The 15,789-nt window shown below is 33.4% G+C and overlaps 2 protein-coding genes across 2 annotated transcripts; one reads left to right on the top strand and one right to left on the bottom strand.

The window, feature by feature from the left end:
* Positions 1-4,273: 4,273 nt before the first annotated feature.
* Positions 4,274-5,859, top strand: LOC133332152 (uncharacterized). Its single transcript, XM_061540534.1, has 3 exons — positions 4,274-4,582; positions 4,658-5,003; positions 5,552-5,859. The coding sequence occupies exons 1-3, from the start codon at positions 4,319-4,321 to the stop codon at positions 5,857-5,859; spliced, it is 918 nt and encodes a 305-aa protein (XP_061396518.1). The 5' UTR covers positions 4,274-4,318.
* Positions 5,860-7,808: 1,949 nt separating this feature from the next.
* Positions 7,809-15,574, bottom strand: LOC133332141 (translation initiation factor eIF-2B subunit beta-like). Its single transcript, XM_061540523.1, has 6 exons — positions 15,513-15,574; positions 15,363-15,449; positions 15,157-15,289; positions 8,399-8,722; positions 7,956-8,344; positions 7,809-7,889 (listed from the first exon to the last, which is right to left on the bottom strand). The coding sequence occupies exons 1-6, from the start codon at positions 15,569-15,571 to the stop codon at positions 7,817-7,819; spliced, it is 1,065 nt and encodes a 354-aa protein (XP_061396507.1). The 5' UTR covers positions 15,572-15,574; the 3' UTR covers positions 7,809-7,816.
* Positions 15,575-15,789: the final 215 nt, after the last annotated feature.

Below are 15,789 nucleotides of genomic sequence, written 5' to 3' on the forward strand. Positions count from 1 at the left end.
CCCTCTCTAATGTGCCATTTATTTGATTAAATATTTGGGTTTGGTTTTTCCAAAAAAAAAAATCACAGTCGAACACTCATATCATTGAAAACGTCATAATTACATCATGTTCATTGTTATTTTTTTCGACATTTGATTAATCGGTATATCGCGTTAAACGTCTACGGTATCTGATCGTATGCTAAGCAAAGAATAATAAAGGAAATAAAATATTGAATTCTGAATAAGGAATGCCAGGATCTATTAAAGAATATTTTTTCAAGTCAACAACAAGGCGTGGATTTTTTAAAGAATTTTTTTTTCAAGGCCTAACAAGGCGTTTATTTCTAAAAGAATATTCTTTCAAGGCTTACCCAGGCGTGGATTTTTAAAAAATGTTTTTTCCAAGGCCTAACGAGGCATGGATTTTATAAAGAATAATTTTTTAAAGGCTTAGCCAGGTGTGGATTTTTTAAAGAATATTTTTTTAAAGGCTTAGCCAGGTGTGGATTTTTTAAAGAATATTTTTTTCAAGCCTAGAACAAGGCGTGGATTGTTCCTGGGCTCCAACAAGGCGTGGATTTTTTAAAGAATATTTCTTTAAAGGATTTCCCATGCGTGGATTTTTTAAAGAATAATTTTTTAAAGGCTTTCCCAGGCGTGGATTTTTTAAAGAATAATTTTTTAAAGGTTTTCCCAGGCGTGGATTTTTTAAAGAATAATTTTTTAAGGCACCCATACAAGGCGTGGATTTTTTAAAGAATAATTTTTTAAAGGCTTTCCCAGGCGTGGTTTTTTTAAAGAATAATTTTTTAAAGGCTTTCCCAGGCGTGGATTTTTTAAAGAATAATTTTTTAAAGGCTTTCCCAGGCGTGGATTTTTTAAAGAATAATTTTTTAAAGGCTTTCCCAGGCGTGGTTTTTGTAAAGAATAATTTTTTAAAGGCTTTCCCAGGCGTGGTTTTTTTAAAGAATATTTTTTTAAAGGCTTTCCCAGGCGTTGTTTTTTTAAAGGCTTTCCCAGGCGTGGTTTTTTTAAAGGCTTTTTCAGGCGTGGATTTTTTAAAGAATATTTTTTTAAAGGCTTTCCCAGGCGTTGTTTTTTTAAAGGCTTTCCCAGGCGTGGTTTTTTTAAAGGCTTTTTCAGGCGTGGATTTTTTAAAGAATAATTTTTTAAAGGCTTAGCCAGGTGTGCATTTTTTAAAGAATAATTGTTTTCAAGCCTAGAACAAGGCGTGGATTTGTTAAATAATATTTTTCCTGGGCTCCAAAAAGACGTGGATTTTTAAAGAATATTTTTCCTGGACTCCAACAAAACGTGGATTTTTTAAAGAATATTTTTCATGGGCCAACTGAGGCGTGGATTTATTAAAGAATATATTTCCTGGGCTCCAACAAGGCGTGGATTTTTTAAAGAATATATTTCCTGGGCTCCAACATGGCGTGGATTTTTTAAAGAATATTTTTTTTAGTCTTCCCCAGGTGTGGATTTTTTTAAAGAATAATTTTTTAAAAGCGTGGATTAGTTAAAGAATAATTTTTAAAGGCGTGGATTTTTAAAGAATAATTTTTTCAAGTCAACAACAAGGCGTGGATTTTTTTAAAGAATACTTTTTTCCAAAGCCCAACAAGGCGTGGATTTTTTAAAGAATAATTGTTTCAAGTCAACAACAAGGCGTGGATTTTTTTAAAGAATACTTTTTCCAAAGCCCAAGAAGGCGTGGATTTTTTAAAGAATATTTTTTCAAGGCGTGCATTTTTTAAATAATATTTTTTTCAAGGCGTGCATTTTTTAAAGAATATTTTTTTCAAGGCGTGCATTTTTTATAGAATATTTTTTCAAGACGTGCATTTTTTAAAGAATATTTTTATAAGGCGTGCATTTTTTAAAGAATATTTTTTTCAAGGCGTGGATTTTTTAAAAAAATATTTTTTCCTGGGCTTCAACAAGGCTTACCCAGGCGTGAATAAAGAATAATGGTTTTCAAAAGTGAATCCTTAGTACATCTTAGTTCAAAACATATCGATTTCATGTTCCCAGAAATATTTACAATGCCAACATAGTTTAGTCGTTTTCCAATTATTCTATCACTATAATTAATAATCTTTGCTGTTTTTGCAAAGCCTAACAGGTCCTTGACTTTGTACACATTACAATATGTCTGGCAAATATACCAGTTATTCGAAATACAATGGGAAGAAACCACACATTTATGAATATCACGGCAACAACACCTTCATTGTGTTGAAAAAAAAAAACATCCCTCAGAAGTAAACTAAAGACAAAGTAGTACAAAACAACAACAAAGAACCTGAAAAATAACATGAAGACATTTATAATAGTGTACAAGCGACCACCAGCCTACCAATATTTTTTGTAAAATATACCCAGGTCATTTCCGTTTTGCAAATATTACAACACCGCAACCAGGGTTCTGTGTCGTTGTTGAATAGTTTAGTCAGTTGGTCGCCAAATATAATTGTTGTTGTGATTTGTGATTAGTTTTTTGTTGTTGCTTTTTACTACAATACGTTGTTAGGTCACTCACTTTCTCATGGTCATCACACGAAAGGCAGAAAGGAAAACAAATGTTGAAATGTAAAGAAAGGTGATTGAAAAAGAAGGTAAGAAATCACCAATAATAATTATAGTTGGTGTTCAGTTCTGGTGGTAGAAACTGTACTTTATTTTTTTTATACCTCAAATGAAAACTAAAAATTAAGACATTTGAAAATAATTCCTTTTGTAAATGTGGGCGTATGAGTAATGTAATATGAGATAATTATTATTCATACGCACCAATACATATTTTCGAAAATCAAAGCACTTGTATTTTCCTTGAAATTCTAAATATTAAAAAATATTCTTAAAAATGTCCCGCCTTGTTCTAGGCTTCGACATAAATACAACTTATCAAGTAACGACATTTGTAAACCACATTGCCCAATATGCCTGATGTGCCGCTTAACCAACGGCGAAACGCGTCGCATAATGGTGGGAATGTAGTATTTCTCTGGCTTTCCTTTTCATTGCAACTTCGATCATAGAGCTCATCTCAAAAGAGAAATTAATAAAAACATTTACATGAACGATCCTTCGCCCTAAAAAGGCATAAAAGTTAAAAAATCTCCAAAAAATCTACGCCTTGTTTTAGGCTTAAAAAATATTCTTTAAAACTCCACGCCTTGTTGGGCCTTGAAAAAAGTATTCTTTACAAAAAATGCACGCCTTTTTGGGTCGTAAAAAAATATATTTAAAAATTACGAATTTTTTGAACCTCCTACTTTATTATTTGTGTAATTATAATCACGTTTTGTTGATAAAAAAAATTTTGTCTGCATTATCTTCTACTAATGTGCTGTATAAAATTAAATATTACTTAAAAATGCATTTAAAATTATAATTGTAACATTTGTTTACTGTGTGTGATTTTGTGCACAGTGGTTACAAGTAAATAATATTTTATTTTGTTAATTATTATTATTATTTTTTTTTTGTTCCGATAACCTCTTTTAATATGAAACCTAATTACATTTGGCCTTCCCATCTTAGCCTCAGCCAATATTCCGTCCAACTTCAGAAACCCTCCCACCCGAATTAATTCACTGTGCTACAATTTATTTATATATTTCCCTGAAATAGATAAATATTTTGTGTTAACATTACATTAAAATAAACACTCGACATTATCAGTTGCCTTGCTGCACAAATTGCTAATTCCGATTTAAACAAATAACTTCGCAGTCATATTTAACGTTAAATAACCCATTACAGGTCTTATCTATTGTTAATTAGGGTAATTATAACAACAACAAAAGAGGGAAATAACTATTGTTAAACAGGGTGACTTTTTTAAATATTTCTAAGGCCGTAGTTTTTTAACGAATATTTTTTCAAGGCGTGGATTTTTTAACATATAATTTTTCCAAGGCGTCGATTTTTTAACGAATAATTTTTCCAAGGCGTCGATTTTTTAACGAATAATTTTTCCAAGGCGTCGATTTTTTAAAGAAGAATTTTTCTAAGGCCCAAGAAGACTTAACATTTTTTTTTTGATTTAAAAAAATTGATTATAATTTATCGGTCTCTCAATGGGTTAATCTTGGGAAAATGTTTATTAGTAATATAATATTACGAAATTATTATTATTTTTTATCTAAGTACGTTTGTGTGTTAATGTAAATATTACAAATATTACACCTAGAATCAAAAAAGAGTGACAGAGATTGTGTGTGAGAGAGAGTGAGAGCGAGCGAACAGCAATAACAACAACGCCGCGTCATTGTTGTTAAACAAATACTTCGTCAAATTGCATTGATAACGGCATTGACCGACCAACATGACATCGAATAACATTAAAAATTTACGCCAGCTGTCGCCGGAAGAACGCAAAGAATTCCTGGAATCTTTTGATGTCATCTTTTTTGACTGCGATGGAGTTCTGTGGATGGTTACGGGTGGACCCATACCAGGAGTATTCGAAGCACTGCAACGTCTCAAGGATCAGGGAAAGCGAGTGAAATTTGTATCGAACAATAGTGTACGATCACATGCGGAATATTTGGAAAGATTTGCAAAATATGGTATGGCAAATGTCCAAGAGGTAAGGGGGAGAGAGAGAGAGAGTGTGAGTCATATTTTGTTTGCAATGGTTATCTGATTGCGAAATTTCTTACAGGATGACATTGTCCATCCGGTCAAATCAATGATTTGGTATTTAAAACGTCACAAACCCAATGCAGTGGTATTGCCCTTGGTCGGCAAAGCAGGCAGGGATTTATTGGTGGATGAGGGTTTGAATGTTGTTAATATGGATTTGGATACAACAACATGTGCCGCCATGGGATATTTTGTCTTAAAACATGGCCCTCCCAAGGTGGACTATGTTCTGGCTGATGTCAATCCCTCTGCGGGTTATATACATTTGGTCAAGGCATTGGAGTATTTGAAGGATCCTCAGTGTCAGCTGTTGCTGGGAGCAATGGATGCGGTCATACCCTTGGCTGCTGGACATACAATGCCGGGTAGGTTAAAACATTTAGATTTTTTTTTTCTCAAAAAATTGTCTTTAAAAAATCCACGCCTTGTTAGAGGCCTTTAGAAATCCACGCAATTGCCTTGAAAAAATATTCTTTAACAAATCCGCGCCTTGTTGGAGGTCTTGAAAACATATTCCTTAAAGAAATCGGCGCCTTTGTGGAGGCCTTTAAAAATCCACGCCTAGTTGGAGGCCTTTAAAAATCCACGCCTTTTTGGAGACCTTCAAAAATCCACGCCTTTTTGGAGACCTTCAAAAATCCACGCCTTTTTGGAGACCTTCAAAAATCCACGCCTTTTTCGAGACCTTCAATCATCCACGCCTTATTGAAGGCCTTTAAAAATCCACGCCTTCTTGGAGGCCTTTAAAAATCCTCGCCTTCTTGGAGGCCTTTAAAAAATCCCCACCCTCGGAGGCCTTACAAAACATTTTTTTTTAAATCCCCGACTTCTTGGGCCTTGAAAATTATTCTTTAAAAAATCCATTCTTATAGAAATGTTGAATATTTTTAGTAATTTCTTTAATTTGTTCCAGGTTACTTAGATTTCTATAATTTCCTCATAAAACATTCCAATAAACAACCCATTGTTTTGGGTAAACCTTCCCAGCTGCTGGCGGATATTCTCAAAGAACGTTTCGGAATATCACAACCACAACGTTGCCTTTTTGTAGGAGATTCTTTAAAAATGGATATAAATTTTGGAAAAAGTGTTGGCTTCCAGACATTATTCGTACTGAGCGGTGCCAATACCAAAGAGGATATGTTGAATACGGAGGAATGTAATCAACCGGATTATTATGCTGATAGTGTGGGCGATTTTATGGAGTTGTTTGTGAATTAAAGAAAAGTTCCTAAAAATAATTTTAAAAATATTTTTAATAATAAATTAAAATATTTATTTGAAATTGATTTAAGTATCATTAAAATGTTTTAAGGTGAAATGGTCGTTACTATGTCATGTGATGAAGGGGGCCTATAATATGAAGAAAATTCCGAATTCAGCTCCAAAAATTTCAAGATTTTCTTTGAATTGTTTCATATTAATTTTTTGAGGTTATGTTGAAATATCCAACAATTTTTTCTTACCAATATTATTTTTAATAATTAATATTAATTTATATAAATTAATTATATAATTTCTATTATAATATATATTATTAATGATGAAAAGAAAATGCATTGGCAATTTATTTTAAAATATTTTTTGAAGATTTTTAGTTTATTTTTCAATACCAAAAAAATTAATTCTTAGTTATTTCCAAACGCAATTTTTTTATAAGAAATTCATTTGCAATTCCATTAAATTATTTCATCATCATTCAGGAGAATATTTTATATCCAATTTACAACACTTTAATCACTTCACAGGAGGTTTCAAATATTTCCAATTTTGAAAAATTGTTTAGTTATTTCAAAACACTTGTATATATATTTAAAACCCATTTCATATCAAATTCCTTTAAATTATTTTATCATCATTCTTGAAGTATTTGTTCTTCTATCTTTAAAATTTTATCAATTCCAATATTGTCCCGCCTTTTTAACGCAAAATATCCATTATTTTATTAACAGTAAATTTTAATACATTTTCTTATTTCATTTCGATTTCGAAAAATAAAAATCCGTAAACCCGCCTTTTCAAATGTCCACAAAAGTACTGATTGCAAAAAAATGGAAATTACAACAACTGCAATGGCCAACAAAACTAAACGCGTCGCAAAACCATGGCTATGAAACAAAAGTAGAAATTTTGACATAGGAATTTGTCAGCAAAACTATTTCCAACTAATTGGATTTTAAACGTTTCATCAAAGGGAATCGAAAACCAGTAAGGAAAGTAGTAAATTCGGACTGGGCCGACTATATGATACCCTTCACCACTTTGGGTATATTTTACATATGTATCCTAACAGACGACGCGTTTTGTTATAAATCTATATCTGAACCGATTTCAGGGAAGCTTGCCAGAGATTAATTTATATAACATCAGTACGTTGTGTCAATCGGCTTGCTATGGATCTTTTCACGAAGCTTATCAACATCATTCTAGACTTAATACAGTACCCTATACCAAAATTCGTGCAAATCGAAAGATATATAGGGTCTTTGGTGCACCAATTACCTTAAATCGGATGAAAATACATATGGGAGCTATATCTAAATATCTAATTGGAGACAATTCAGTTGAAAAATATGCACGTACCATTACATGGAGGATATACCTAGACATGGACCGATATTGATAATTTTTGGTAGGAAGATTTTACACCCCACCAGAACTCAAAATATCAAATAAGTGTCATGTTGGTATGAAAACTTGTCCAAAATTCCGAAATATAAAGAGTGCCCATATATGAGAGCTACACCAAAACCTGGCCCGAAGCATATCATTTTCAATACCAAATATTCTAGGAGTAGTATTAATGTCTGTGCAAAATTTCAAAGCTATATCTTTAATATTACGATATCTATCTCCATCGGCATATAATTTTATTCCTATCAAAAATATATTTACTTTTTGAAGTATTCGTCTAATATTTTGATGTGTTCCCAAAGCAAAGATAAATTTATTATACGCACTGTCTGGTGTAGGGTATGGAAAATTCAGTTGACAGTGAAAATCCACAAAGAGAAAAATAGATTTGTATTTATCATGTTCACGTGCATTGAAATTGTATACCTTTTTTATTTTAGTTGCTTGATATAAGCATTTCTTGTACTTAGTAAAAGAAAAGATAAAAAAATCGGCAACAACATCAAATGAAGGACACAAACAGAGAGGGATAGGCAACTGGCAATTACATTTCATAATCATCAGGATGATAAAGTTCAGTCAACAAACGATAAACATAGGAAGGAGCATGGCCGCCACTAGAAAAACAAATATAGGAAAATTACTTCATGTCTTTTTCTTTTTCGGTATTTGTTTCCACTTACGTATTCGATATAAATAATGTCACCAATTCCGGGGGTACATAATCAAAGATGGGACTATAGATTTTTGCACAACGTGCTGCCGATGAATCATAGGGCAACACACCCTCAGCACAACCTAGCGAATTGAAGGCATCCTGTTCGTATGAACATAAATGTACGGGTGCTAATTTGTACATGGGCGCCAAAACAATAACCGGCACTGAATAATGTTTGGCCGCCAATGCAACCGTATAGGCGCCACAGGCAGCACGCAAACCACCATTAGCCAAAACACTGTGTGTGCCAATGATCACCTTGTTTACCCTAGACATCATGGCGAAAATGGCCGAATCGGGTATGACAATGATTTCGACATTGTTGCTGGCCAAGCTGGCGGCCAAGTTGTGACCCTACAAAAATATATATTCTTATAATTTATTTTAGATTATTTTTCTGTTACTTACCCTACATGCCGGTGCACATTCGGCAATAATAATGGTCAACGATTGCCGTTTCTTTATGGCCCGTTTCAAAAAGTGTTCAACACTGCGGGTATGACCTAATGTTAGTATAACTTCCGTTGAATGTATATGCTGTTCAGCCTGGGCACATATACTTTCACAGCTGGTTTCCAATTCCGTTTCAATTTCTTCCAAATGATCGAGTAAGGCTTCTTTCAATCCATCACGTGGTACACCATAATTTACGCAAACATCACATTCGCTGGTTTGGGTTACCAATTTATGTAGGGATAACGTGGCCTGGGAATCATCGGGTAAATGATGGACCTAGGGAACGGAAAGGGTTATATGTATTAGTTATTACAAAAAAATTGGGTTGGCTTGAAAATCCGAAGTATAGGTGTAGATTTTTTAAATGGATTTTTAAAAAGGATTTTCTTAACCAATATCCGACCAATAGGCGGTGATTTCTTAAACAGATTTTTTCAACCAACATCCGACCAAAAGGCGTTGATTTCTTAAACAGATTTTTTCAACCAATATCCGACCAATAGCCGTGGATTTTTTAAATAGATTTTTTCAACCAACATTCGACCAATAGGCGTGGATTTTTTTTTTTTTTTTTCTAAACTTTATTTTTTATTTGCAATCTATTTACAATAAACATTCAGCAAATTTGATAAATTCTTAGATATGGACAGAGTAGTTAAATCCCAGTGGATTTAACAATATTATATAATTACAATTTTTAATTAATTTTAAACATTATGTAAGAAATGGGAGATCTAAAACATGCCTTCTTTTCAGTCTTCTGATTTCGTCTGAGTCATCCAATAAGCTGATTGCAAGGATGTTTGAGTGATGGCTTAATCTGTCTAAATATAGAGAACTATAGTTTTTGATTTCATCTTTAATTTTATTAATTTTTAAATCTCTGTGGATGATGTTGTTATTAACGAACCAAGGAGCATCCGTAATCAATCTAAGCGTCTTTGATTGGTATCGCTGCAGAATCTCAATATTTGAATTACTTGTTGTTCCCCAGAGTTGAATACCATATGTCCAAATAGGTTTAAGTATGGTTTTATACAAAATTACTTTGTTCTCCAAACTCAGTTTTGATTTTGGGCGTAGAAGCCACATCATCTTTTTAGTTTTCAAATCCAATTGATGTCTCTTAGATGTTATATGTTTCTTCCAGTTAAGTTTTCTATCAAGGTGAAGTCCAAGATATTTAACACAATCCGCAGAAGGAATGTCAGTTCCATTTAGTGTTGGAGAAGGACAGTCTCCTCTTCTTAAGGTGAAGGTAACATGCACGGATTTTTCGGTATTAACTCCAATATTCCAGTTTTTGAACCATTTTTCAACCATGTTAAGATGTGTTTGGAGTATATTTGTAGCTATAAAAGGGTCGTCATGTGTAGCTAGAATGGCCGTGTCGTCTGCATAAGTGGCAGTCGTAGTTGCGTCACATATAGGCATATCTGCTGTGAAAATTGTATATAATACTGGGCCTAATACACTTCCTTGTGGAACACCAGCTTTTATGCCACCAATATTGGATTCTTCACCGTTGACATGTACATAAAATGTTCTACCAGTTAGATACGAATTTAACAGCAAGTAAAATGGAGCAGGTAATAATCTTTTCAGTTTATATAATAAACCCTGATGCCACACTCTATCAAACGCCTGTTTAACATCCAGAAACACACCAGAACAAAATTGTTTGTTTTCCAAACAATCTCTTATAACTTTCACCAAACGATGACACTGTTCAGGTGTTCCATGTTTTTCTCTGAATCCAAACTGGTGATCAGGCATAACATTTAAATGATGAAGAATTGGAAACAGGCGTTTTCTATACAATTTCTCGAACAGTTTAGAGAAAATGGACAGTAAACTTATAGGCCTATATGATGCTAATATATTTTCAGGTTTACCAGGTTTAGGTATCATTATGATTTTAGCACATTTCCATTGTACTGGAAAATGTGATAGTCTCAGAATTGAATTGAAAATTTGAGTGAGAAAGACCACACCCTTTTTGGGAAAAGATTTTATGACTTTGTGATCTATTGAGTCTGAACCCGGTGCTTTTTTCTTTAAAATTTTAATCTCATCACAAACTTCATTATACCTAAAGGGTTTAATAGGGCGACTCATTTGGCATGGAGCATTCAAAAAATCTGTGATCACCATGTTTTGTCCTGGATTACACAAATCAAAAGGTGAAAACGAATTCACTAGATGATCTTTAAAGGCTTCGGCTTTATCCTTATTAGACCTACACCAAGTTCCATTGGAATTTTTAATAGGCACATTTCTTTTTTGTGGTCTTTTAAGATATTTAGTTGCTCTCCATAAATTGTGATCATTATTTTCATTGGGGCTTAGATTGCTTAAGAAATGTTCAATAGATTTGTTATTATAATCACTTAGCAGGATTTTAAGCCGATTTGAAGCTCTGTTTAAATTTGTTTTGTCCATTGGATGTCTTGAATTTTGCCAAATTTTACGCAAACGTCTCTTTTCTCTAACCATTGCTCGAATTTCAGCCGTAACGTAAAAATGTTTATGATTATTACCAACATTTTCTGGGGTGTATAAACTAGCAGCATCATGTATGACTTTTTCCAAATGGTCTACTGCATTTTCCAATTCTTTACCGGTCTTTATCGATATATTTAGATTTAAGTTTTGTCCAATAAAATGTTGGAACATAGGAATGTCTGTTTTCGATGTGATCAACTTTTTTATTTTACGCTTACAAATATTATTGGTCGTGTAGTTAGCAATAAGTGGACTGTGATCTGAATGTAAGTCATAATTTGAACTGATGCTTAGCGAAGATTGGCATAATCCTGAGATGACGAAGAAATCTATTAAGTCAGGAGTTTTATTTGAGTCTGCTGGCCAATATGTAGGACTGCCAGTTGACAAAACCTTATAATTATTTGAAGAAATACATTTATACAGTTCTCTTCCTTTAGGGTTTGACAAACGAGAACCCCACCAAATATGTTTGGCATTAAAGTCACCACCTACTATAAATTTGTTTCCAATGTTCTTGAAGATATTCTCATATTGATGACATTTTAGATTGTAACGAGGAGGAAAATAAGCGGAGTAAATAGCAATTTTTGAATTGTCGCATACTATATTGACACCAGCAGCCTGTATAAACGTTTCTGTTAAGGGTTCTGCTTCTTCGCAAATAATTTTAGATTTTATAATTAATGCGGCACCTCCATGAGCTCGATCGTCTGGATGATTTGCTACTATTACATCATAGCCATTTATGCGAAAAAATGACTTGCTGGTAAAATGAGTTTCGGAAATCAGTAAAATATCTATAAAATTTTTATGAAGAAATAATTCTATTTCATTTCTATGGTTTGAAACACCATTGGCATTCCACTCAGCAATTATTAGGTCTACTTGCATAGTTTAGTCATTAATAATGACATCATATTCATTAATGAATTTGTCATTTCTATTTGTTTTGATAGCAAAGCTTCTATTTTATTTAGAATGTTTGCATCTCCAGTATTTTGACTTCTAACGACATGGGCATACGAACCTAAGTTATTGGAGGTGTCATTGGGCGCAGTATTTCTGTTATCATAAACAGGTTCAATGCGTTTTGAATACTGATGATTTTTTTTCTTTTGTACTTGTTTTTGGTAAACAGGACATCCTTTGTAGTTAGCTGTATGTCTGTTTAAACAGTGTACGCATTGAGCCGGAACATTCTCTGGTTTTTTACATTCCCATGTTGGATGACCTAAACCGCATTTAGCACAATTGAATGGCTTACGACAATATGCCTTTGTGTGTCCCCAATCTTGGCATCTAAAGCATTGAACTAGATCGTCAAATTTTTTAGGAGGTTCTATAACAACAATGTTATTAAATATACCTCGTATGTTATAGATCTCTTTATTATTGCTTTTAGGATCTAAATCAACGAAAAACATTGGCAGAGGTTCTTTGGTTACTCTGCTAGTAATGTTACGCACACTTCTTACATCATGGCCTTTCGTCATCAAAAAAGCTTTAATATCGGTTACATCGGTGGTGTGATGAAGGTTTTTAATTACTACTCTATATGCCCTTTCGGTTTTGATTTGAAAGGTGTGGTAGCAAATATTGTTTTCGTCGAAATATTTAACAATTTTTCTAAACGAATCAACATTTTTAATCATAAGACGAACCTCCCCTTTAACTAGTGATTTAAAGTTAAAATCTTCAACTGGGATAATCTTGCTTAATTCATCCATCATTTTGTTAATATTTTTAACATCTGGTATAAATATTGGCGGTGGTTTCGGTTCTGCTTCATTGTGTTCATTGTTGTTTTTATTTTCCGTTGATGAGAGAACACTATAGCGATTTGAAGTTGAAGGTTGATTGTCATCAACTTGCTTTCTTTTTGGTGAGTTGCCTATGGGGGATCCAGGTATTTTTCGCTTAGAACGAACAATTTGCCAGTTGTCATCATCATCGTTGCCTTCACTTAAATCACAAGTGCGGTCACTGTTTGGTTTATTTTTTGTTGTATCACTCATAGTGAAGATTCACGTTGGATATTGTTGTTGTTTAGTTTATAGGCAATGCAAGTACTGCAAGCAGTGCAAGCACTGGCAAACAGTGCAATGCTGTTGTTTTTTTTTTCTATTCTATTCTTTTTTTTTGCTTTTTTTTCTTAAATGCAGAAAAAAAAAACCGTTGCAATTTTATTAGAAATTGTTGTAAACGACTTAGAGAAAAAGAAAAAAAAATATGCAGTTCTACGCTTCAACACGTCTAGTCAGTTTCCGAGTTCAACAACGACTGCGTGGATTTTTGAAAAAGATTTTTCAATCAATATCTGACCAATAGGCGTGGATTTTTTAAATAGAATTTTTCAACTAACATCCGCGACCAATAGGCGTGGATTTTTTTAAATAGAATTTTTCAACTAACATCCGCGACCAATAGGCGTGGATTTTTTTAAATAGAATTTTTCAACTAACATCCGCGACCAATAGGCGTGGATTTTTTTAAATAGATTTTTCAGACCAATATCCGCCCAATAGAAGTGGATTTTTAAATATATTTTTTCAGACCAACATCCGTCCAATAGGAGTCGATTTTTAAATAGATTTTTTTAGACCAACATCCGACCAATAGGCGTGGATTTTTTAAATAGATTTTTTCAACCAACATCCCATCTACAGGAGTGGATTTTTAAATAGATTTTTTTAGACCAACATACGACCAATAGGCGTGGATTTTTTAAATAGATTTTTTCAGACCAACATCGCAGCTACAGGAGTGGATTTTGTAAATAGATTTTTTCAGACCAACATCGCAGCTACAGGAGTGGATTTTGTAAATAGATTTTTTCAGACCAACATCTCAGCCATGGAGTTTCCCACAAATGGGAACTATCCTAAAAAGCAGACCGATATAGATTATTTTTTGTAGGAAAATTTTCTACTCAAAAACTCAACTGCCTAAAAAGTGGACCAATATTGATAACTTTTGGTAGGGAGATTTTCTATCCAATGAGAATTCAAAATACTAAATTAAAGCCAATTCGGTTATAAAACTTGCCCAAACTCCGCAAAATACCGATTAATGGGGTGTACCCTTATAGGGGAGCTATAATAAATAATGGACCAATATCAATAATTTTCGGTAGGAAGATTTGCTACCCAGTAGGAACCCAAAGTACCAAATTACAGCCAATTTGGATATAAAATTGTTTAAAGTCTCAAAAATACCAAATAATCGGGGGTATCGTTATACCGGAGCTACCTTAAAAAGTGAACCAATATTGATAATTTTTAGTAGTGAGATTTACTATCCAATGAAAATTCAAAATAATAAATTATAGCCAATTCGGTTATAAAACTTGCCCCAACTCCGCTCAAATCCCGAATAATAGGGAGTACCTTTATATGGGAGCCATAATAAAAAATGGACCAAAATCAATCATTTTTGGTAGAAAAATTTGCTATCCAATAGGAACTCAAAGTACCAAATTACAGTCAAATTGGTCGAAAATATGCAAAAAGTTAGCAAAATATCGGAAAATTTTGGCTTATCGTTATATGGAGGCTATACCAAAACGGGGACCGTTACATCCCATTTTCAATACCAAACATCCGAGGAATCTTAACATTGTGTGTGCAAAATTTCAAAGCTTTATCTTGAATATTGCAGGGTATATCTTGATTTCAGAGGGGTCTACGATCCGACCAGAATCTTACTCGGCCAACGTCTGTCACCTCAATCCATTGTGTAAAAGCAATAGGGCTGCTACTTAACAACAACTTAAATCGGGATAAAATTGTATTCGGATCAGGAGTGGTTTCTCTGGTGAATATTTCAAGGTATTGCAAACGGAATGACCAATTTGATATACACTCAAATACTACTCCATTTGTTTGCCTTCAAAAAAAAAGCATAATATAACACCATTTTCCTGGTTATGGAACACACCTATCTTCATTTACAAATAGATTATCGTGTTCAAATTGTAAATTGGGTTCCTCACAGAGATTCATAACAAGGGAACGCTCTAATGATGGATATCAATGCTATGGAGTTCCTAAGTAGTCACAATACTCGGATGACTTAATAAATATGTTATATCCCACGAGCAGGAATTGTTGGCATATTTTTCCCCGATACATTCATGATCACCCTTCCAATGATTTAACTTCACCTTCACATAGCAATCATAGATGTGTGTGTTTTTTACTTACTTTCGCTTGCAGCAAATCAAATTCCTCGCGTACAATCTTCAACAATCGACGTGTAACATTCGATGTAACGGTCTCCTGGGGTAAGGCCGATTGCAAAATTTGACCCTGCGTACGTATGGTTTGCATTAATTCCCTATAAGACAAATCAAAATACAATTTTTTTCATTTTTTCAAAAAAAAAAAAAAAAAAAATGCATTCAACTTACTCAGCATGTTGCCACTTGGCATTTGTTATGATTTGTTTAAACAAATCCAATGTTTTTGTGGTTATATTAAATGAGCCATCAACTTTGCTGTGAATTCCCAAAACAGATTTCAATTATTTCATCATAAATTTCATACGTTAAATTACTTACCCCACTTTAATATCATGAATTAATTGTTGAATTTGTGGCAATGGTATTGTTTCCTTCATTGTGATTTAATATTTTCTATAAAAAAACTTCCAAATTTTGTTAAAAAAATAACAAGTTGGGAGAATGCTTTCTCGCTCACCGTCTATTGACGTGAATATCTTGTAAACAACAGCTGATTTGCTCTTTTGTACACACAGTGGCATCACTGAGTGAGAGTTGTTTACAAGGCGGCCCTAATTGAATGGCGGTTGGCGGCGTATGACGTAAATTATGGTAT

Source organism: Musca vetustissima, unplaced genomic scaffold (assembly GCF_032173495.1).
Source record: "Musca vetustissima isolate MV318-11 ecotype Yass unplaced genomic scaffold, APGP_CSIRO_Mvet_v1 utg29798, whole genome shotgun sequence".
NCBI lineage: Eukaryota > Metazoa > Arthropoda > Insecta > Diptera > Muscidae > Musca > Musca vetustissima.

What these genes read in the sequence shown, in the direction of transcription:
- LOC133332152 (XM_061540534.1), top strand. Translation starts at nt 4,319, where the DNA reads ATGACATCGAATAACATTAAAAATTTACGCCAGCTGTCGCCGGAAGAA. An exon ending in GTATGGCAAATGTCCAAGAG is followed by an intron (nt 4,583 to 4,657) that starts GTAAGGGGGAGA and finishes AATTTCTTACAG; the next exon opens with GATGACATTGTCCATCCGGT. An exon ending in TGCTGGACATACAATGCCGG is followed by an intron (nt 5,004 to 5,551) that starts GTAGGTTAAAAC and finishes AATTTGTTCCAG; the next exon opens with GTTACTTAGATTTCTATAAT.
- LOC133332141 (XM_061540523.1), bottom strand. Translation starts at nt 15,571, where the DNA reads ATGAAGGAAACAATACCATTGCCACAAATTCAACAATTAATTCATGAT. An exon ending in ATTCATGATATTAAAGTGGG is followed by an intron (nt 15,450 to 15,512) that starts GTAAGTAATTTA and finishes GGGAATTCACAG; the next exon opens with CAAAGTTGATGGCTCATTTA. An exon ending in ACATTATTTATATCGAATAC is followed by an intron (nt 7,890 to 7,955) that starts GTAAGTGGAAAC and finishes TTGTTTTTCTAG; the next exon opens with TGGCGGCCATGCTCCTTCCT.